At 52.8% G+C, this 21,453-nt stretch overlaps 1 protein-coding gene and 1 pseudogene across 1 annotated transcript; both read left to right on the top strand.

The window, feature by feature from the left end:
• Positions 1-18,341: 18,341 nt before the first annotated feature.
• On the top strand, positions 18,342-20,056 carry LOC133077074 (epiplakin-like). Its single transcript, XM_061171744.1, has 2 exons — positions 18,342-18,665; positions 18,773-20,056. Exons 1-2 carry the CDS (start codon positions 18,342-18,344, stop codon positions 20,048-20,050), a joined length of 1,602 nt encoding a protein of 533 aa, XP_061027727.1. The 3' UTR covers positions 20,051-20,056.
• Positions 20,057-20,119: 63 nt separating this feature from the next.
• On the top strand, positions 20,120-20,870 carry LOC133077395 (epiplakin-like; annotated as a pseudogene).
• Positions 20,871-21,453: the final 583 nt, after the last annotated feature.

Raw genomic sequence — 21,453 nt, 5'->3', positions numbered from 1 at the left:
TTCGGGGCACACGGTTTGGGCCACGCCCCCGCCATGGTACCTGTGCCCTCCCCCCACCATACGCGGCACGTTTCACCACGTACGGTCTGAGCACCAGTCCTGCTCTAGGTGCTGGGACTAACAACGTGCACCGCCGCCGGAGGTGAGCCGTGGGCGTCCAACCCCAAACCCCGCTGCGGGGGATGCTTCCGGGGACCACGCCCGGCAAGCACCTGTCTCAGATCAGCTCCCCAGAAGCAGAGCCCACGACGGCGGTCCAGGTGCACCTGGTTTACGGGGGGTGTGCTCTCGGGAGAGGGTGGGAGAAAAGCACTGGGCGAAGGTGTGGCTTCGGCGAAGCCCACCACGCGTGGCCTGATCCGTGGGGTCTCAGGACTGTGAGTTTCACCTCAGAGGGCTGTTTCTCCAGCGACAAGCGGTCTAGGCTGCTATCCCCCCTCCAGCCGTGGACTACGGGCTGCCCTGGGTGGGGGCAGGCGGCTCCCAGGCACCTGTTAGCCAGGCAGCTCGGTCATCCCAGGGCACCTCTCGCTGAGGGTGCTGGCGTGAGTCCACAGCAGCTGGGGGATGGGCACACCCACCCCCCAGATGGGCTCTGAGTGGATCACCAACTGCACCTGCTGGAACCACGACACCTTCGCAGCGGCAGCAGCACGACAGACCCAGACGCCCCGGAAAACCCTCCCACTGTGAAGCTCCCAGGTGAAAATTAACAAACACCTTCTCAGGTACCTGAGGTCACAAGAAAGAAAAGGAAATCCTCAGGGGTGAAAAATGAAGCAGAACTTCAGCGTGGGGGCTGACACTTCCCTGAGGAGCCTGCCGACCCTAGGAACCCAAAACCTCGGGCTCCAGCAGACCCTCAGGAGCAAGAACGAGGGCCTGGGCTGCACAGGCAGGTACCACACGACACCTGTGTCCCCAGTGGGCTCTGCTTAGTGAGCATGTGCACTAGCGACGGCCCAGCACAGGCAGATGCTGACAGAAGGAACCTCCCTGGATGCAAAAAAAAGTTTCCACTGGACATTTGTCACCTCGGGTCTTCTGCCTGTACGTTCTGGGGAAGCCCACGCGGAGAAACTAAGCCCGCGTGGCCCCAGGTGGGCTGTGGCTGTGCCTGGCGTGAGCGAACACAACCTTCTCTGGGGATCTTGCCCGCAAGGCCTCGCAGGATTCCCAGAGATAAAACCCAGTCTTTCAAACACGATCTCACAATTCAAAATTACAAGGCAAATGAAAACAAACCATTATGAATAAGTCAGCATAAACAAAAGCAGAATTAGAACCCAAGGGACTTAGGACATTGGAATTATTCAATAAAGAATATATAGTAAGTTTGTTGAAAATGATTATGAAGTGAAAGAATTTATAATATGAGAAATGAGACTCCATCTAAAAAACTCAAGAAGATTGTAAAGGAATTTAGTTGAACTTCTAGGAATAAACCATATAATAATGTTTAAAACTCAGTGGATTGATTCAGCAGTGGATTAGACACAGTTGAAGAATAGTAACTTGGAAGACAGATCTGAATAAGTTACTCAGAATTCATTCCAGAGACACAGGGAAATATGAAAGAGGTTAACAGACAGCATATAACAAAATACTCTAACATTGGTCTAACTGTAGTTCTAGAAGAAGATCCTGAAGGAAATAGGGAGATAATTTTTGAAGAAATAATAGGTGATAATTATTTTCCAAATTGATGAATCATTATATCCAAGAAGCACAATAAAATCCAATCATGGCAAATGAAGTATCCATATCAAAACACTGTAGCAAAATTATAGAAAACCAAAGACAAAGATAAAAAATTTTATTTTATTATTATTATTTTTTTGGCTGCACTGCTTGGCTTTCGGGATCTTAGTTCCTCGACCAGTGACTGAACCTGGGCCACAGCAGCGAAAGCACAGAGTCCTAACCACTGGACCACCAGGGAAGTCCCTGAGAAAAAATTTTAAAGCGGTCAGAGAGAAAAAACAGATTACCTACAAAAGGATGACATTTAAACTCAGTAGCAAAAGTGGCATCTTCTTAAAGTGTGGTCCATGCATCCTGGATCTTTTGGAAATGCAGGATCCCGGGGCCTGCCACAGGTCCACCGAATCACAATCTGCATTATAACAAATATGCACATTAATGCCATTTAAAAATAAACTTTAAATTTTAGAATAGTTCAAGAGTTACAGAAAAATAGTGAAAATACAGAAAGTTCCCATATACCCCATACTCAGTTTCTCCTATTAACATCTTATAGTAATATGGTACATAAAATCACACTCCTGGACATATATCCAGAGAAAAATCTAATTTGAAAGGATACATGCATCTCAATGTTCATAGCAGCACTATTTACAATAGCCAGGACATGGAAGCAACCTAAATGTCCATCCACAGATGAATGGATAAAGAAGATGTGGTACATATATACAATGGAATATTACTCAGCCATAAAAAAGAATGAAATAATGCCATTTGCAGCAACATGGATGGACCTAGAGATTATCATACTAAGTGAAGTAAGTCAGACAGAGAAAGACGAATATCATATGATATCACTCATACGTGGAATCTAATTTTTAAAAATGAAACCAATGAACTTATTTACAAAACAAAAACAAGGGGCTTCCCTGGTGGCACGATGGTTGAGAATCTGCCTGCTAATGCAGGGGACACGGGTTCGAGCCCTGGTCTGGGAAGATCCCACATGCCACGGAGCAACTAGGCCCGTGAGCCACAACTACTGAGCCTGCGCATCTGGAGCCTGTGCTCCGCAACAAGAGAGGCCGCAACAGTGAAAGGCCCGCGCACCACAATGAAGAGTGGACCCCGCTCGCCACAACTAGAGAAAGCCCTCGCACAGAAACGAAGACCCAACACAGCCAAAAAATAATAATAATAATAATAAATAAATAAATTTTATTAAAAAAATACAAAAACAAAATAAAAACAAAAACAAACTTATGGTTACCAAAGGGGAAACATGGCGTGGGGGGAGGGATAAATCAGGAGCTTGGGATGAACATACACACACTACTGTATATAAGATAGATAATCAACAAGGACCTACTGTATAGCACAGGGAACTGTACTCAATATTCTGGGCTAACCTATATGAGAAAAGAATCTAAAAAAGAATGAATAGGGACTTCCCTTGTGGTCCAGTGGTTAGGACTCTGCACTCTCACTGCCAAGGGCCCAGGTTCAATCCCTGGTCAGGGAACTAAGATCTCACAAGCCGTGCAGTGTTCCCCCCCCCAAAAAAAAAAGAATAAATGTATGTATATGTATAACTGAATCACTTTGCTGTACACCTGAAACACAACATTGTAAATCAATTATACTCCAATAAAATTAAAATGAGAAAAAGGAAATTTATAGCATTAAGCACCTATATTAGAAAAGAAGAAAGGTCTCAAATCAATGACCTCAGCTACTATCTTATGGAACTAGAAAAAAAAAAAGAGGAAATGAAACTCATAGTAAGAAGAAGAATAGAAATAACAAAGATCAGAGCAGGAATCAATGAAATGGAAAACAGAAAAATAATAAGGAATAGGAAAAAATCAATGACACCGAAAGCTATTTTTTTTAGACAATAAAATTACTAAATATCTAGAAAAACTAACCAGGAAAAAAAGAGAGAAGATAAAAATTACCAATATCAGGAATGAGAGAAGTGACATCACCACAGATATTAAAAACATGAAAACAGAATGTTATGAACAAGTTTGTATCAATAAATTCAACAACCTAGATGAAAGACACAACTTTCTTAAAAGGTAAAAACTACTAAAGCTCACCCAAGAAATAGATAACCTGTATAGCTCTGTATCTGTGAAAGAAATTGAACTTGTGGTTTAAAATCCTTCCCACAAAACAAGCTCCAGTCACAGATGGCTTCACTGGGAAATTCTACCAAACATTTAAGGAAAAAAATAATACCAATTCTATACAAACTCTCCCAGAAAATTGAAGAGGAAGGAACTTCCTTAACTGGAAAAAAGGCGTCTAGGAAATACCCACAGCTAATATCATATTTAATGGTGAAAGACTGAATGCTTTTCCCCAAAGATCAGGAACAAGGCAACATTGTACTAGAGGTTCTAGACAGTGTCATCAAGGGGAAAATAATAATAAATAAATAAAAGACATCCATATTGGAAAGGAAGAAGTAAAACTGGTTTTATTCACCAGTGACATGATTGTCTACGTAGAAAATCTCAGAGACTCTACAAAAAAGCTGCTAGAATTAGTAAATGAGTTTAGCAAGACTGGGGGATATAAGATCAAGATACAAAAATCAATTGTACTTCTGTATTCTAATAATGAACAATTAGAAATGGAAATTTAAAAGATCATTTAAAAAAAAAAGATCATTTAAAAATAGCATCAAAAGCATGAAATAGGAGTAATTCTGACAAAAGATGTGTAAGACTTGAACACTGAAAACTACAAAACATTGCTGAGGGAAATTAAACAACTAAATTGATGGGGAGATAGACCTTGTTCATAGATGGGAAAACTCAATATTGTTGAGATATTTCTCTCCACATCAAACTATAGAGTCAATGCAGCTCCATCAAAATCCCAGCAGTTTCTTTTTTTAAAGAAACTGACAAGCTAATTTTAAAATTATTATGAGAAAGCAAAGGACCAAGAATGACCAAAACAACGTTGAAAAGGAAAAGCAAATTTGAAGGACTTATACTCTCTGACTTGAAGACTTACTGTAAATATATAGTAATCAAGACAATGTGGTATTGATATCAACATAGATCAATGAAGTCCAGAAATAGAACCATGCATGTATTGTCATTTGATTTGAAATAAAAGCACAAAAGTAATTCAGTGCAGCAAGGGTAATCTTTCAACAAATGATGCTGGAACCACTGGATATCTCTATGCAGAAAATGAACCTCACACTGTTACAAAAATGAACTCAGAATGGATCAAATTGGAATCTTAAAACCATAAAAATCTAAAACAAAATAAATGAGAAAAGTATTTGTGATTTTTGGGTTAAGCAAAGATTTCTTAGACCTAACACTAAAAGCATGATCAATAGAAGAAAAAATTGATAAGTTAGATTTCATCAAAATTAAGAATTTATGGGAATTCCCTGGCAGTCCAGTGGTTAGGAGTCTGTGCTTTCACTGTCGAGGGCCTGGGTTCGATTCCTGATCGGGGAACTAAGATCCCACAAGCCAAGAACTCTCAATACTCAGTAAAAGAAAACAGACCAGTTTGAAAATGGGCAAAAGTTTTGAACAGACACTTCACCGATGAAGATATAGGGATGGTGAATGGCCCATGGAAAGATGCTCAACTTCACTAGTCATCAGGGAATAAAAATTAAAACTATGATGAGAGAACATTACACACCCACTAGAAAACCTAAAATAAAAGCACTGACCACATCAAGTGTTGGTGAAGATGTGGAACCACGGGAGCTCTTAGATGAAGCTGTTGGGAAGGTAAAATGGTTCAGCCACAGTCCTAGGTATTTACCCAGCAGAGAGCAATGTGTCCATGCAGAGAGACTTGGCTAGTCATAGCAGCTTTATTTGTAATAGCCAAAAACTGGAGGGTAACCGGATGTTTATCAACTAGTTGGTGGATAAACTAATTGTGGTCTAACCACACCATGTAAAACAGCTCAGCGATGAAAAGAAGTGAGCTACTGATGCCTGCAACGCCATGGATGAATCTCAAAATAATTATGCTGAATGAAAGAACCCAGACAACAAAAGAGCACACATTGTTTGATCCCATTTATATAAAGTTCTGGGCAATGCACAGTAACCTAGATTGATGGAAAGCAGCTCATTGGATGCCTGGGGCTGAGGGGTTGGAGGGGGTCGAGGAGACTCAGGAGGGCCTGGGGAACCCATCAGCCAAAACCTATTTAAAATCAACCCCTGTGATCTGGCTTTTTCACAAATAGGTCTCTACAATGAGAAATCTCACACGTGCCCAAGGAGACATGGCCAATTTGCGGCATTCTTGGACAGAGGGTAAAGTTGGAAGTAAACCACTATCGATGAAAAATTAATCAGTCGATCTGAGAAAGAAATGGAAAATTTCATTTGAGCCAAATCTGAGGATTATGACCCAGAAAGAACATCTCAGAAAACTCTGAGAACTGTTCCCTGGTTAGAAGTCAAGACACAGTTTATATAAATTATTTGAGACAGAGGGCTGCACATCAAATGAGGTATTACTGACAGTTTACACAATCCAGGTCTAAGCGTCATGCTGGTGGGTCATGTGCCCCCTACCAGACGGAGGAGGAATGTTATCTTTCAGGAGTCGTCCTGCTGATGCTGGGAGAATGTCGCTCTTCACCGTCGAGCAGGTATTTCTGCCTCTGGGGAGTTCTGGTCGGTGCGCAATGCAGATACACGATTCATGGTGGGGGGAGAGGGGGCCAAAGGGCAGAGACTTTTTGTTTACAATTTTCTTGTCTTGCCAGAAAATATGAGTTTTATTTCACACCATGTAACCCAGGTTACTTCCAACGGGTGAGATATTCATGTACTGTGATAAGTAGAGGTTAAAATGAGAAAGAAAAGGTGGATTTAAAATATCAGACATGAGTCACATGTAAAATAGAAGGCACACCTGGTCTAAAACATTTTAATGCCTTAGTATTTTTCAGGACGAGGATGTGGATTTTGATTGATTCAGCACTTTGTTAAATATTCATGTTAAAATTGACCCTTAAAAAAGTGGAAACACAGTGTGTCTGTGGTCGGGAGTCCTGACATGAAACAGGGGAGGTGATGAGCGTGTAACAAAGGGGTCATTTACCAAGATGTGGGCGGGCAGGCCTCCGGCTGGGGCCTGGGTGGCCTCAGGCCGACCTGGGCTGGGAACTGCTGATACCGCTGTTGACTGAAAAGCGTGCACAACTGAGAAGCATGAAAAAGCTGAGAACCATGTTTTCTCTGGCAGACAAAACCGGGGACTTGCGCCCGGAGGACAGCCTCTCAGATGGCTCTGAGGTTCTGCTCCAAAGAGGTCACGGAGGGGCCGAGATACACAGCAGTTTCAGCAACAAAGATCAGGTAGTCGGCACATCAAAAGATTACCGTTCATTAAAGAAAACCAGACCTCTCAAGTTAAGGAATTTAGCGCTTTTCTATGTATGGGAAGATGCAAGAGTCTGGCTCACTGAAATTCCTTGGACGTACACCTCAGCTACCTGGGGGCTGTATCCTGTGCTTTCTCATCCTGAGTCTCCTCAGGACGCACCGTGGCAGGGTGTGGGTGGCCGCAACATCCTTTGTTTACTGATATGTCAGGGGATATTCTTCACCCACACTGTTATGGCAGAACGGGTTTCTCTTTCCCCTGTTTCTAAGGGGTCTGTCTGCTGTTTATTAGCCTGGGTCTGCAAGGTCCCTGGGTGACCACGTAATATTACAGATTTTATTGTCAAAACAGCTGACCCCAGTCAGGGAGCACAGGGGTGCCCAGAAGTTCTGGAAACCCAGTGACTGTCACACTCGTGCTGCCAGCAGGCACCTCCTGGTCAGGCTGCTGGGTCCTCTTCAGTCTAGGAATGGACTGAGATGCAGCCAGACGGGGCCGGAGCCCCTGGCACATATGGGGGTCCATCCTTCAGGGACTGAGGCAGTGCTGGCCCCTGGCATGAAGCTGAGCCTGTGGGTCCAGGCTGAGCCCTTTGGGGACCATGCACGCTGCTGGCAGAGGGCCTGGCATGGGGCGGGGGAGGCCTCCAGGCAGGAGGCAGCTTCACACACCCCCTGTGTGAGGAGTGGACAGTCTTTTCAACAAACAGCCCTGGGGAAACTGGGTGTCCACATGCAAGGAAGGAAGTTGGATGCTTACCTCACACCATATACAAAAATTAACTCAAAGTGGTTCAAAGATTTAATTTTAAGACCTAAAACTATAAAACCCTTAGAATAAATCATCGAATAAAAAAATGCATGACTTTTGATTTGGCACTGACTTCTCAGGTATGACACCAAAGGCACAGGCAACAAAAGAAGAAAAAAGACAAATAAGACTTTATGAAAATTTGAAAATTTTGTTTATCCAAAGACACTGTCCTCAGAGTAAAAAGGCAATCCGCAGAATGGGAGAAAACATTTGCAAATCATATACCTGATTATTATTCAGAATATAGAGAGAATTCCTAAAAACAACAAGAAAACAAACAACCCAATTCAATAATGGGCAAAGGACTTGAACAGACATTTCTCCAAAGAAGATATTCAAATGGCCAATAAGTACACAAAAATATGCTCAACACCACTAATCATCAGGGATATGCAAATCAAAACTACGAGGTACCTCCCCACATCCATCTGGACGGCTACTATGAGAAAAACAGAAAATAACAAGTGCTGGTGAGGATGTGGAGTAATGGAACCCTTGTGCCCTGTTGGTGGGAATGTAAAATGGTACAACTGCTGTGGAAAACAGTATGGAGGGTCCTCAAAAAGTTAAAAATATAATTACCATATGATCCGGCAATTCCACTTCTGGGTGTATACGCAAAACAATTGAAAGCAAGGACTCAAATAGATGTTTGTACACCCATGTTCAATGCAGCATTATTCAGAATAGCTAAAACATGGGAGCAACCCAAGTGTCCACGTATGGATGTGTGAATAAGCAAACTGTGGTCTGTACGTACGACGGGACATTATTCAGCCTTAAAAAGGAAGGCAGTTAAGACATGTGCTACCACCATGGATGAAACTGGACGACATTATGCTCAGTGAAGTCAGCCAGTCACAAAAAGACAAGACTGCAGGATTCCACTCGTATGAGGCACCTGGAGTCATCAAAATTATAGAGACAGAAAGTAGAAGGGTGGTGCCAGGGCTGGGGGCAGGGGGAGAGTTATGGTTCCATGGATACTGTTTCTGTTTACAAGATGAAGGGTTATGGTCATGAATGCACCTAATGCCACATAACTGTACTCTTCAAGAAATGGTTCAGGTGATAACTTTTATGGCATTTGTATTTTACCTCAATAGCAAAAAAAGGAAAGAAGGGAATAATTGTGAAAAATTGGAAACGACTTAAGTATCCAAGATTTGGAGAATTATTAAATTGAAAAAAAAAAAAAAAGAATCAAGCATTTATCCTGTTTTTGCTTCACAAACAGGGACACTGGGTAACCAAACAGTAGGAGACAGGAGTTTCTCTCTGCAGAGACACTCCAGCCAGTGAGCACAGACGGGTAGCAGGTGGGAACGTCTGCATGGGACACAGTTACCACCCTGAGCCTCCTGACGGGAGCCCAGACCACGAGCAGACCTGCCAGAATCCCAGCTGATTTCACCCGTGTCCCACCCTGAGACATTTCAGAGCCGGGGGGTTCCCAGGGGGCCGTGACTGGTGCTGGACAAGGGCCCTGCAAAGAGGGGAGTGGGCTGATGGGTTGGGGTCTTGAGCGCCCGCTCCCCCCCTCCAGGGGCAGCCACACCCTGAGGGACAACAGCCAAGGGGAGAAGGAGGGCAGAGGCTGGGAAATGCCCCCCCCATCCTGGAGAGGACAGGGGCTTCTCCAATGGCCTGACCTGAGGCCACTGGACAGAGACGGTGCAAACACGGGTTTGCCCTGACCCTCTCTGGGCGGCGGCGCTTCCCACCCTCGGACGGTCTTCGCGGCCCGCCGGGGAACCAGGGCGTGGCGGTGTCTACATCTGGGTGCTGGTTCCACTCCGTCTGGTCCTCCTCGGTCCGACTCTTTCTTTCTTCATGATTGGTCCAGGCCAGGCGGGAGGAGGGGGAGACTTCCGGGCTCCCTGACTGCAAGAACGTCCGCTCTAAGGAGGCACCGGCACCTTCTGGAATCAGACGAGCGCTTCTCGTTTTCATTGTAACGTGTTTCGGTCATGGCTTCCTGGCCTCCAACAATTGGTGGCAAAAGTGGAGATTTATTATGAGAGTTTTCCAGCAGATGGCAGCGAAGTGTCTTGTTCTTACAAAAAGTAGTATTTTACTCCAGCTTTCTGTTTTTTAATCTTTCTCTTTCAGTTACCATCCTATGTTACTTAAGAATATATATATTGAAATATAGTTGATTTACAATGTTGTGTTAGTTTCAAGTATACAGCAAAGTGTTTCAGTTATACAAACATACACAATTTACCCCAGCTTTCTGACAGAGAAAGGGAGTGTGGTGTTTGGTCTGGAAGGCTCCACACCAACGCCTGAGGAAGAAACAGTCCAGTCGCTGAAGGGGCCGATGCTCTGACGTCGTCCGGAGCAACCTGTGCTTCTCAACACGCAGCGGCTCCTCAGCTAGAGAACCGACCGGCAAGCCAGGGGCTCCTCAGCTAGAGAACCGACCCGCAAGCGTCGTCAAGGAAATCCCCCACTGGGAATATCAAACACGGGACACTGGTCTTGAAACCTGTCCTCCGCAAATACAGATTTCTAATCTCCAAAACAGCAGCCACAGGTAGGACGTTTTTGGAAACTTAGTAAACACGTATTCTTCCAAAAGGTGACATTTTTAAAAATCTAGAGCCTGGTTTCTTTATTATATACGACACTCAAAAGATTATGTATTGGGCTTCCCTGGTGGCGCAGTGGTTGAGAATCTGCCTGCCAATGCAGGGGACACGGGTTCAAGCCCTGGTCTGGGAAGATCCCACATGCCGCGGAGCAACTAAGCCCGTGCGCCACGAGCCTGTGCCCCGCAACGGGAGAGGCCGCGACAGTGAGAGGCCCGCGCACCGCGATGAAGAGGGGCCCCCGCTCGCCGCAACTGGAGAAAGCCCTCGCACAGAAACGAAGACCCAACACAGCCAAAAAAAAAAATCTAATTTTAAAGTAATATTAAAAAAAAAAGATTATGTATTTTGCTTTGATTTCAACCTCTTTTGGCATGAAACAAATGAACTGATGAGTGAGGGTGGGGACAAAGCATTTATCCACAATCTTAGTAAACGTGAAAATGTGATTTGCACATCACTAATAATAGCGAGTGTGAACAGTTTTTTTAGAGTTTGAAAAAGATAAACTATGCTATGGAATAGACATTATATGAAAAAAATTTAGGCCGTGTACTGTGACTGACTGATCACACACAGGCCTCTTCCCTTTAATGGCAAGAGAATATTCCCAAGAATTAGACATTCTCCACAAAAATATCAGTTGGACATCTACGTGGGAAAAATTATAATGTAACTAAAAGCCAGTCAGTACACATGCGTATAAGTGAGTGTGAAGCGCTACACATACTGCTTCCCAAACACAGTGACAAACATGGATGCTAACAAGTCCACCTGCAGGGACGTGGCTTCTTTTAGCCCCACCCCATCCCACCACCCACACGGACACTTGTTGATCCCCGAGCTTTGCACACACCCTCGGGTGGTGATGATCATCTAGCCATCGTATCTGAGGTTTCATTCAAGATTTCCCCTGCACACTGTTCGATTAAAGTTCGTTTATTGATTTGGGGTGATGTGAATATAAAATGTTCCTGTATAAATATTGCTAGAAAGAGAACTGAGTGATACACATGTTCTATGAAGTTCATGTATTAAACCCCAAGTTGTTCAATGGCAGAAATGTTACCTTGTAGGTGATCTCTGGGCTGTGCCTGTAGTAGGTTCAGCTTTGGGCGAGGCACTATCTAGGGGTCAGAAGAGCATCCAAACAACTGCACACATGAGATAAAGTCAATAGTTTTCACTCGGCAGAAATCATAGGAAACTGTCATAGCGTGACGCCAGGTCACTTACGAGGAAAGCAACCATCAGTGTCAAACAGTGCTACTCATTATTTAGAGTAGGGGTCCCCAAGCCCCAGGCCGCGGACGGGTAGCGGGCACGCGAGTGACGCTTAATCGGCCACTCCCCATGCCCCCCATCGCTCGCATTACCCCCTGAACCATCCTTCCCCCTCCATCCCCGCATCCGTGGAAAAACTGTCTTCCACAAAACCGGTCCCTGGTGCCAAAAAGTTGGGGACCGCTGATTTAGAGGATGAACTACAAAACTGAATGACTAAAATCATGACAGGTGGGATAAGTGTGATGGTTTTGAATGCGGGGCTGTGCGGTCACGAGTACTGTTCACCAGCGCCACGCCATCCACTGCACAGGAGGACTGCATTGCCACCCCTTGTGGTCGGGGGACCATGTGACCAGTGCTGGCCAGTGGGGTATGAGAGGAAGTGGCACGTGGCCCCTTCACACCAGAGCACTTAGCTGCCAGTATAAGACCTTCCCAAGTTCTCACTCCTTAAGCCAGGAGGACCAGCGATATTCCAGATAATGGTAATTTCATCAGCCTGGGTCCTGAAGTGAAGGTGGCAGAGCGGAGCCTCAGCCAGCCCCTGACATGCAACATGAGTGAGGGTAAGCTTTCAGAAAGGAAAGACGAAGCAACCCAAGTATCCACCAACAGATGAAAGCATAAACAACATTGGGTATATACATACAATGGAATATTGGGCAGCCTTTAAAAAGAGTGAAATCCTGATGTATGATACAGCCTGGATGAAGTTTAAAGTTACTACGCTATGTGAAATAAGCTGGACACAAGAGGACGAACATGGCATGATTCCACTTATATGCGGTCCCTAGAGTAGTTATTCATAGAACAGTGGTAACCAGAGCTCCAAGGGAGGCACCAGCTCTGGCTGACCAGGGACAGCCCAAGGGCCTCGGGAGCAGGACAGTCACCCAGGCTTGCCCCCCGGGAGGGCTCCTGGAAGATCTGAGCTGGAGGTCACCACAGGGAGCTAGAGCCACAGGGCGAGTAGCCGGAGGCATGAGGACCAGTGGGCGTGGCTGGGGCAGGGGCGGCCACACGCAGCCTGCCCGCGCCTGCAGGTGAGGCACAGGCAGGCATGCTGCCCACCCCTGGGCACAGAGAGACCCAGGCCTGGGCAGCCTCACACCTCCTTCCCACAGCGAGGAGCTGGCCCACACCTGGGTTTCGTGGCCTGGCAGCAGTGCTGCCTGCAGTGACTGGGCCCCACGGAGAAGAGGCTCCGGGCTGCACTCCCGGCCACAAGCCACAGCCAGCTCGGGCACGTTTCCCAGCAGGACCTCATGGACGGTGTCCTGGCGTTTGGTGAGCAGGGACGGGGACGAAGGCAGCTGGCCTGACACGCCTTGGGGGGATAGGGTCCCAGGCCGGAGCTCACTACTCTATCGGGTCAGGCCTCTCCAGCGGCCAGCAGCAGCCACATAGCATAGCCAGTGTGGGGTACGCAGACAGGGACAAGGACACAGGCGGCCAAAGGTTGGCCCAGGGTCCAGGAAGCCTTGGTGAGCAGGTGTGAGCGTGGGCCTGGGGGGTGGGAGTGAGGACAGAGCCACGGGAGCCAACCCTGGCACCCTCTACCCTGGAAGCCCGGCCCCCCAGCCCCTGTGCCTGCGCAGGTGTCTCGAGGTGCCCTCATGGTCCGTGTTGGAGGTGGCTGGGTGGCCCTGGATGAGTATCTGGTTGAGAACGACCCGGAAAGAGGTGAGGCCTGGGGAAGCGGAAAGACTAAGTCCTCAGGGCCGGGATTGGGGACAGAGGAGGACAGGCCTTGGGTCCTGACCCTGGGGGGCAAGGGGCACCTGCCCCATCCCGTCCATCTGGGACCTCTGGGCAGCAAAGGGGAGGACCAGCCAGAAGATCCATGAGTGGTTCCCGTCCTGGGCTGTGGCCCCAGCCTGCCAGGCTCTGGGCCTTCTCCCTCAGCACCTCCAGGAGTCCCCGGCCCCGGAAGGTGGGTGCTGGGACTGGTGTCTGAGAAGGGGCCCAGGTCCTCCTGGTGACAGAACACCTGCTCCGATCCCAGGTGGAGGTGCTGAACCCATGGGGCAAGGCCTGGTCATCCCTTCCAGACAGACTGGAAGCCTGCTGGGGACAGAGACCCCATCTCTTCCACGGTCAAGGCAGGGAAGCCACTCGGTCATGGAGGCAGCCTCTGAGGACAGCCTGGCCCGGCAGCCCCAGGACAGGGCAGCAGCGCAGGCAGCCGGCCCCGAGGCGGTGAGCGAGGCCTGGACGACCAAGGACACCGGACAAGAGGGGCACCTGGGTCGAGGTCAACGCCTGCACCAGCGGCCCCATGGCCCCCCTCGGGCAATAAAGTCACGTTTGTAAAGCGAAACTGCTCGCGCACTGGCAGGGCCGCATTTACCTTGCAAACTCCGTTCAAAGGCCGTCAGGGCGGCGCGGGACGCACCCTGCTCCCTGCGGCCGCCCGCGTTCCTTCGCGGTGACTCTGGGGGAGCTGACGAAAGGGGCTGGGTAGGAGCGAGAGGACCTTGCTCCTCAGCAGCCGCCCTCCTCCCCGCCTAGGGGTGTTCACAGACCGTGCGGCCGAGGGGCGCGCGCGGGGGCGTCGACCCAGCCCCGCGTGGTCTTCCCGGTCCCGCGCCCGCGCCCCTCCCGGCTTCAGGGCGCCCGCACCCGTCGGAAGCACCACGTGCCGCCCCCAGACCTGGGCGGGGACGCCGAGGGGAGGGGCCTGAGCGGGTTTAAACCGGGAGGCGCCGGTCGCAGGCACAGCAGCGAACGGAGGGACTGCGTACGGAGTGCTGCGGGCAGGTGGGACAGCCAGGCCGGCCCGGGCGGGGCGGCCGCCGAGCGAAGCCGAGACACCTACGGGGGCTCTCGGCCCGGGGCCTGCAGAGGCTGGGGCGGGGGCGCGACGCGCCCGGAGGTGGCCCGGAGTTCTGGGCTCCGCTCCGGGCGAGCGGGACGCTGAGGCCCGGTTCCCTCCCAACTAGCCCTGGTGCGCGGGAGTCCTGGCAGTCGCCCCCGAGCCTGGTTCCCCGCACGGGCGTGGGAGACGTGGCAGGGGTCTCGCCTGCCCAGCGGTTTCCGGGCAGGATTGGTGCGCGCCTGGGTGGGGCCGTGCAGGTCCGATTCCTTCCTGCCCCGCCCCCTGCCTTGCAGCTGGAGCCGGTCCGAGCGCCCAGGGCGCGAGGCAATTAGGCTGACAAATTGAGAGGGTGGGACGGCTCCTGGCCCGGTGCTGGGGTGAGGGAGGCCAGTGCTTACCGACGGAGGGAGCTACCTGCCGTCGGGGGTGGATGGGCACCAGGGACCCCTGCGTGGGGCCATCTCGAGACCCTTGGGAGGTAGAGGCGGGAGGGGCTCTGCCACGGGTTCCAGCCTGCGTGACTCTGCTCTCTCCCTTAGCCGCCCCTCGTGCCGAGCTTCTGTGTGGCCTTGACCTCTGCAGTCTGTGGGTGCGGGTGGGCGGGATCTTTCTGCAGCTGCTCAAAGTGGGCCAAAGGCCAAGGTCACTGCCTCCATGTGTGAGCCTGAGGCAGCCTGGCCATCCGGTTCTGTTCTGATTTGGCTCAGAGGGACAGCCAGAGAGCCCCCTCCACAACCCCCAGCCCAGCCTGGCGTGTGCGGGCTGCCCTTCAGAGTACTGATAGGTGACGCCCCCTCCCAGGGATGTGACCCACCCTCCTCAGGAATTGCCCTCCCACCTCTTGTCCCCTTGGGCCACCTGAAGTGGGGCTGCTCCCAGGAAGCCGCAGGAGGGGCCTCCTCTCAGAGTCCCTTTCCAGTCCTGGGAAATCCGTTCGGCCCCTCCCCCCAGCCACGAGGCCACCCTCCCCTCTGGCCACATGCCACTGCCACTTCTGCTGGTAGCCGCCTCTCTGGGACACCTGTCTTTTGGCTTCTGTGCGATTGGGCTCGTCTGTGTCTCCCACTCCCCAGGCCCTGGACACCCCTCACATGCCCTGGTCTGTCTCTCCCGAGCTCCAGACCCCTCTGTCCAGCTGCTTCCCCAAGGTCCCCACTTCAGACTCAAGGCACCCACTCCCAGGCCCCTCTTCATGTCCTGCCTGGTCAGGGACCAGGGAGGCTCGTACCAGGCCCAAGGTCGCTGCTGACCAAACAGGCCATGGCCCAGCCACGGTTACCCAGCTGCGTCAGGCAGACCCGCAGGCACAGGGCCTCTCCCAGCCCCTCACGCCCTCCCCCCACAATGGCCCTCAGGGCCCCAGCACCCTCCCTCCTACGAATCCCTTCTGTGCAGGAAACTTGAGCCTCCTGCTCAGGAGTTTGTCCTGCTCCTCTGGTTTTCCTTGCTGGGCTCCCCGGCCCGGCACAGCACAGCCTGCAGGGCCCCCCCCCACCCCGCCCCGGCTGCTCCTGACCCTGTGGCCCAGAAAGCCCTCCCGCCTTTGCTGGGTAGCGAAGTGCCTTTTTTCTTTCCCACCCTGGTCCCCTGCCAGACTTCAGGTGATCGGCTCACTGCTCCAACCACCCCGGTAGCCCTGTTACCTGAGGCTTCCTCTGGCTCACAAACCCTCTGAAGGCCGTCCTGGGACGAGGCACACCATACAAAGGAAGCAGGCTGGTCACTGGGCAGGTGGGCAGCACAGCACGCGTCCAGGTCAGCTCGCGGAAGCAGAGTCTGACACGGTTTCAGGGAGTGGCCTCGGGAAGGCTCCTGGGGAAGGAGGGGAAGAAGCAGATGGCAGGGAGATAGCTGGCTGGTGGTGCAGTCTCAGCCACCCCTAGAAGGAGATCAGGGCAGCCTTGCGTCCACCGTGGTCACACCGAGTCCTGGAACCCCGCTCAGGCGTCCAGCTGGTCACTCAAACAAAGCCTTTTGTGTTCTTTCCCAAGTCCTGGACCTTAACAACGCTCCTCTCTCCCCACCCCATGTCCTCTTCCCATCTTCTCAAAGGCCTGATGATGTGCCCTGCGCGCCCGCACTGCATGGCCTGCTAGCTTCGGGAAAGCTGAACAAGTGCCATGCTTCCTGGAACCTGGCCGGGGGCAGGGGCGGGGGTGGGTGAGCGCCAAGCCACCACCTCCACGTCTGCCCGGGCCTGGCACGCACTCCGAGATTCTGAGCAGCAGACCAGCTGCAGGCGCCCACGGGGGTCTGGGCCCAGCATCCGGGCAGGGAAAGGGGGCAACAGGATTTTGCCCAGGGGTCTCAGCAGGCACAAAGGAGCACCTCTTGGGCCCAGCTATGGGGAGGGAGGGGCCGTGGGGGGATTTAGGGTTCAGGCTCTGCAGAGCGGGTGACGGAGAGATGCTCACAGCCAGCACCTCTGGGGGCACCATGGAACTTGAGGCTCCTTGCGAGACCGCTGGGCATAGGTGTCCAGGAGGCAGCTGGACACGCGGTTCCGCGACCCCAGGACAGGCTGGGCTCCAGCTGCCGTCAGGGGAGCTCTCTAGCTGAACGGGGAAATGTCACCAGGGAGGAGGGTCCCCCATGCCCCATGACCCAGAGGTCGGGAGGTCAAATCGGAAATGCGTTTGTGGGGTTTGGCAGTTGGAGTCCGAGGTCACCTCAGCAAGAGCTGCGGAGCGGGGGCGAGGGCGCGTGGGGCCGAGCCTTCTCCCGAGACCCCGTGTGAGGCTTTGGGGAGCTGCGGGAGGGGAGGACAGGTGTGGAACCAGGACGTGGACTGGCTCCTGGGGCCAGGAGGGAACAGTTACCGCAGCCCGGGAGGCTTCAAACAACAAACCCTTATTCTTCCACAGTTGAGGGGCCAGAATCTGGAATCAGTGCTTCTGGCGTTTGGTGGCGATGCTGGGTTTTGGGGCCTGAAGCTGCATGCCTCCAGTCTGCTTCTGTTGGCTGGGCGTCCTCCCCTGTCTGTCTTCCTGTGAGGACACAGTCGTGTTGGAATAAGGGCCTCTCTACACCAGTGTGACCTCACCTTAACCTTAACTTAATTACATCTGCAAAGACCCTATTTCCAGAGGCCATGGCCCAGAGGACACGGGGCCAGGTGGGCAGAGGGGGACACAGCCGGGCTGAGGTGGGAGACTTGGGACAGAGGGCAGGGATCTGGCTGAAGCCCGGTGGGGAGCCAGGAGGGAGCAGAGGCCAGGGCAGCAGTGGGTTAAGGTGGGGGAGGATTTGGAGGGGTCACTGGGCAGGGGGAGGGAGAAGAACACGAATACATGGAGACCGCCCAAGGGCAGGGCAGGGACGGGGCCTTTGGGGGGCCAGAAGGAGGGCCGGTCGTTGGCGTGGGTACTGAGGCCAAGGGTGGGTGGAGGCCGAGCCTCTGCACCAGGACCCTGGGGGGAGGGGGGGAGGGTGCGGGGTTGAGATGGAGGCCAGAGAATGGCCTATAGGAGAAAACAGAGCCCCCACCCCCCAAGGCTACCGTGGGGTCCCTGTGCTTGCCCTGGGAGCCGCAGGGCAAGGGGAGGGACCAAAGCTGGATGTGACACCCCTCCCCGAGGAGGGCCGGCTGCACTGGAGGTGGGTCCAGGGTGCGGGGTTGACCTGGCCGTGTCTGCCCTCCCACCCGCCTGGGCCGTCTCGGGCCCCTCACAGAGCCTTTCCATCCCCACAGGGAGCACAGTGGACCCTGGCTGAACAAGTTCTGTGCGATGAGCAGCCACGCCTCTCCGCTCAACCTCCTGGTCACCAGTGGCACTGAGACGGCTGTCGTCCCCGAGACCGTGACGGCCGTGCTGGGCAGCGGCACCCCGTCCGGGCCCCAGGCCAAGGCAGCCACGTCCACCCAGGCCAGGAGCATTGCCGGGGTGTACGTGGAGGCCTCGGGCCAGGCCCAGCGTCTCTGCGCTGTCATGAAGCAGGGTCTCCTGCCCTTTGGGCTCGGGCTGGCTCTGCTGGAGGCCCAGGCGGCCACCGGGGGCCGCACGGACCCCGGGCAGGGCCAGCTGCTCCTCGTGTCTGAGGCCCTGCGGCAGGTCTGGTGGGCCTGGAGCGGAAGGAGAAGCTGCTGGCCGCTGAGCGCGCCGTCACCGGGTACCCTGACCCTCTGGGGGTGGGAAGCTGGCCCTCTTCCAGGCCATAGGGAAGGAGGTTGTGGACAGGGCACTGGGCTGGAACTGCGGAGGCCCAGCTGGCCACGGGGGGCCTGGTGGACCCCATCCAGGGCGTGCGCGTGGCCGCTGAGCTGGCCTGCCAGCAAAGCCTCTTGGCCCAGGAGACATGGTGTGGGCTGTTGGAGCTTGGGCCCGGCTCAAGTGCCCCAGGCTTCCTGGACCCCAACACGCTGGAGCAGCGGCCATACCGGGAGCTGCTAGGCAGGTGTGTGCGGGCCCCCAGCACGGGGCTGGGCCTGCTGCCCCTCAAGATCACTTTCCGTACGCTGAGTGGGGCACTGAGCTTGGCCGAGCTGCTGGAGGTGGGGGTCCTGGACGGGGAGACGGCCCGAGGCCTGCGGGAGGGCAGGCTGGCGGTGCCGGATGTGGGTGCACGCACCGAGGTGCAGCGCCACCTGCAGGGCACCGGCGGTGTGGCAGGGGTCGTCCTGCTGCCTGCAGGGCACAAGAAGAGCTTCTTCCAGGCCACGGCCGAGCACCTGCTCCCCATGGGCGCCACGCTTCCGGTCCTGGAGGCTCAGGATGCCACCTGCATGCTGGTGGACCCAGCCACCGGCCGGCAGCTGTGGGTGGATGAGGCGGTCAGGGCAGGCCTGTTTGGACCAGAGCTCCACAGGCAGCTCCTGGCAGCAGAGCAGGTGGTGACGGGGTATCATGACCCCTTCAGTGGCACCCGAATCCCCCTATTCCAGGCCATGAAGAGGGAGCTGGTGGACCGGCCTCTGGCGCTGAGGCTCCTGGTTGCCCAGCTGGCCACAGGCGGGCTAGTGTGTCCTGCCCGCAGGCTCCAGCTCCCCTTGGAGGCCACCCTGCACTTCGGCTGCCCGGACAAAGAGACTCGGCAGCATCTCTCGCAGGCGGCTGGCTTCTCGGACCCCGGCATGCAGGAGAGCCTCAGCTACGGGCAGCTGCTGGCCCACTGTGTCACCGACCCAGAGACGGGACTGGCCTTCCTGCCCAGCTCAGTGGGGAGCCCTGGAGAGGAGCCACAGGGGCCCCCGTTCACTGAGCACAGCACCCGGCAGGCCTTGAGAGCCGCCGTGGCCACCGTCTCCATGGGCACGTTCCAGGGCTGGCCCGTGTCGCTCTGGGAGCTGCTGTTCTCCGAGGCAGTCCCCGTGGAGCAGAGGGTGACGCTGAGCCAGCAGCACAAGGACGGGGCCCTCTTGGCGGAGGAGCTGGCGGCTGCGCTGAGGGCCGCCCACGAGCAGGCTGCAGCCACTGCCAGGACCACCTTTGCTGGGTGAGGATCCCCGTGACTCCAGGAGAGCTGCTGAGAGCGGAGATCATCAACCAGGGCGTGTACGAGCAGCTGGAATGAGGCCGGACCATGGCCCAGGACGTGGGCAGCCTGGCCTCGGTGCAGAGGTACTTGCGAGGCACCGGCTGTATCGCCGGCTTGCTGCTGCCCGGCTCCCAGGAGCCCCTCAGCATCCACGAGGCTTGTAGGAAGGGGCTTCTCAGGCCCGGCACGGCCCTCACCCTCCTGGAGGCGCAAGCAGCCACTGGCTTCATCACTGAAAGAAAACAAGGGGTATTCGGTGGAGGAGGCACTGAGGGCTGGTGTCATTGGGCCCGACGTGTTCGCGAGGCTGCTGTCGGCTGAGCGCACCATCACTGGCTACACCGACCCCTACACCGGGGAGCAGATCTCCCTCTTCCAGGCCGTGAAGAAGGACCTCATCGTCCGGGAGCATGGTATCCGCCTGCTGGAGGCCCAGATCGCCACGGGCAGCGTCATCGACCCCATGCACAGCCGCCGCCTGCCCGTGGACGTGGCCTACCGGCACGGCTACTCCAACAAGGGAATGAACCGTGTCCTGGAGGACCCCAGCGACAACACCAAGGGCTTCTTCAACCCCAACACACACAAGAACTTCACCTACGTGCAGCTGCTCCAGAGGGCTACACCTGACCCAGAAACAAGCCTCTTGTTTCTTCTTTGTCTGGAAAGTGAGTGGGTATTCTTTCTAATTGGTTGTTTTTTTCAACCCTGAAAAATATATGACAATATTTTTAAACACTTTTTAGTGTGCCAGTATCTGTGTGCAATGTGTTCAACTTACGTGTACAGTGACATTCTACTCTCTTCCATCCTTTTTTGCTTCTGGTTCCTCATTGCATTAAAGGAAAGGCATTGTCCTTTATGATTTTTTTCTCTTTATCCTTGGTGTTATCAGTTGTGAATTTTCAATTAGAATTTCACAAGTGGCCATTTCTGATAGACTCTGATGCATTTAGAGTGAAGGACTTTCCTTTGTTTCCTTGGCCTATCACACATCAATTTGTTATATTCCCATTTTAATTAAATCCGTTCCTTTCAGTTATCGATTTTTCTCCTGTTTGTTGAGTAAACCATTTCCCATCAATTTCTCGCTGTAGTAAGTGCCTTTTGGGTCTCAATTTGAGGTCCACTTGCCATTATTTTCCATCCTATGGCTGTGCTTTGAGGGGGCAGAGGCTGATTCTGTCCCCTGGTGCAGCTCTCCCAGTTGGTATGACCCCCTTGGTTTGCGTCACCAGCTTTGTTCTGGAGGTATGGCCTTTACAACGTACAAAGAATTGTTAGTATGTCAACAAAGCTTTTTTCTTTGATTTCAGTTTTTTGAAGGTTCATCCACAGAACTCTTTATGCTTATTGTAGATATGA

Source organism: Eubalaena glacialis, chromosome 17 (assembly GCF_028564815.1).
Source record: "Eubalaena glacialis isolate mEubGla1 chromosome 17, mEubGla1.1.hap2.+ XY, whole genome shotgun sequence".
Classification (NCBI taxonomy): Eukaryota; Metazoa; Chordata; class Mammalia; order Artiodactyla; family Balaenidae; genus Eubalaena; species Eubalaena glacialis.
The sequence above is the reverse complement of the archived record's forward strand: the minus strand, read 5'-3'. Positions and strand labels throughout refer to the sequence as shown.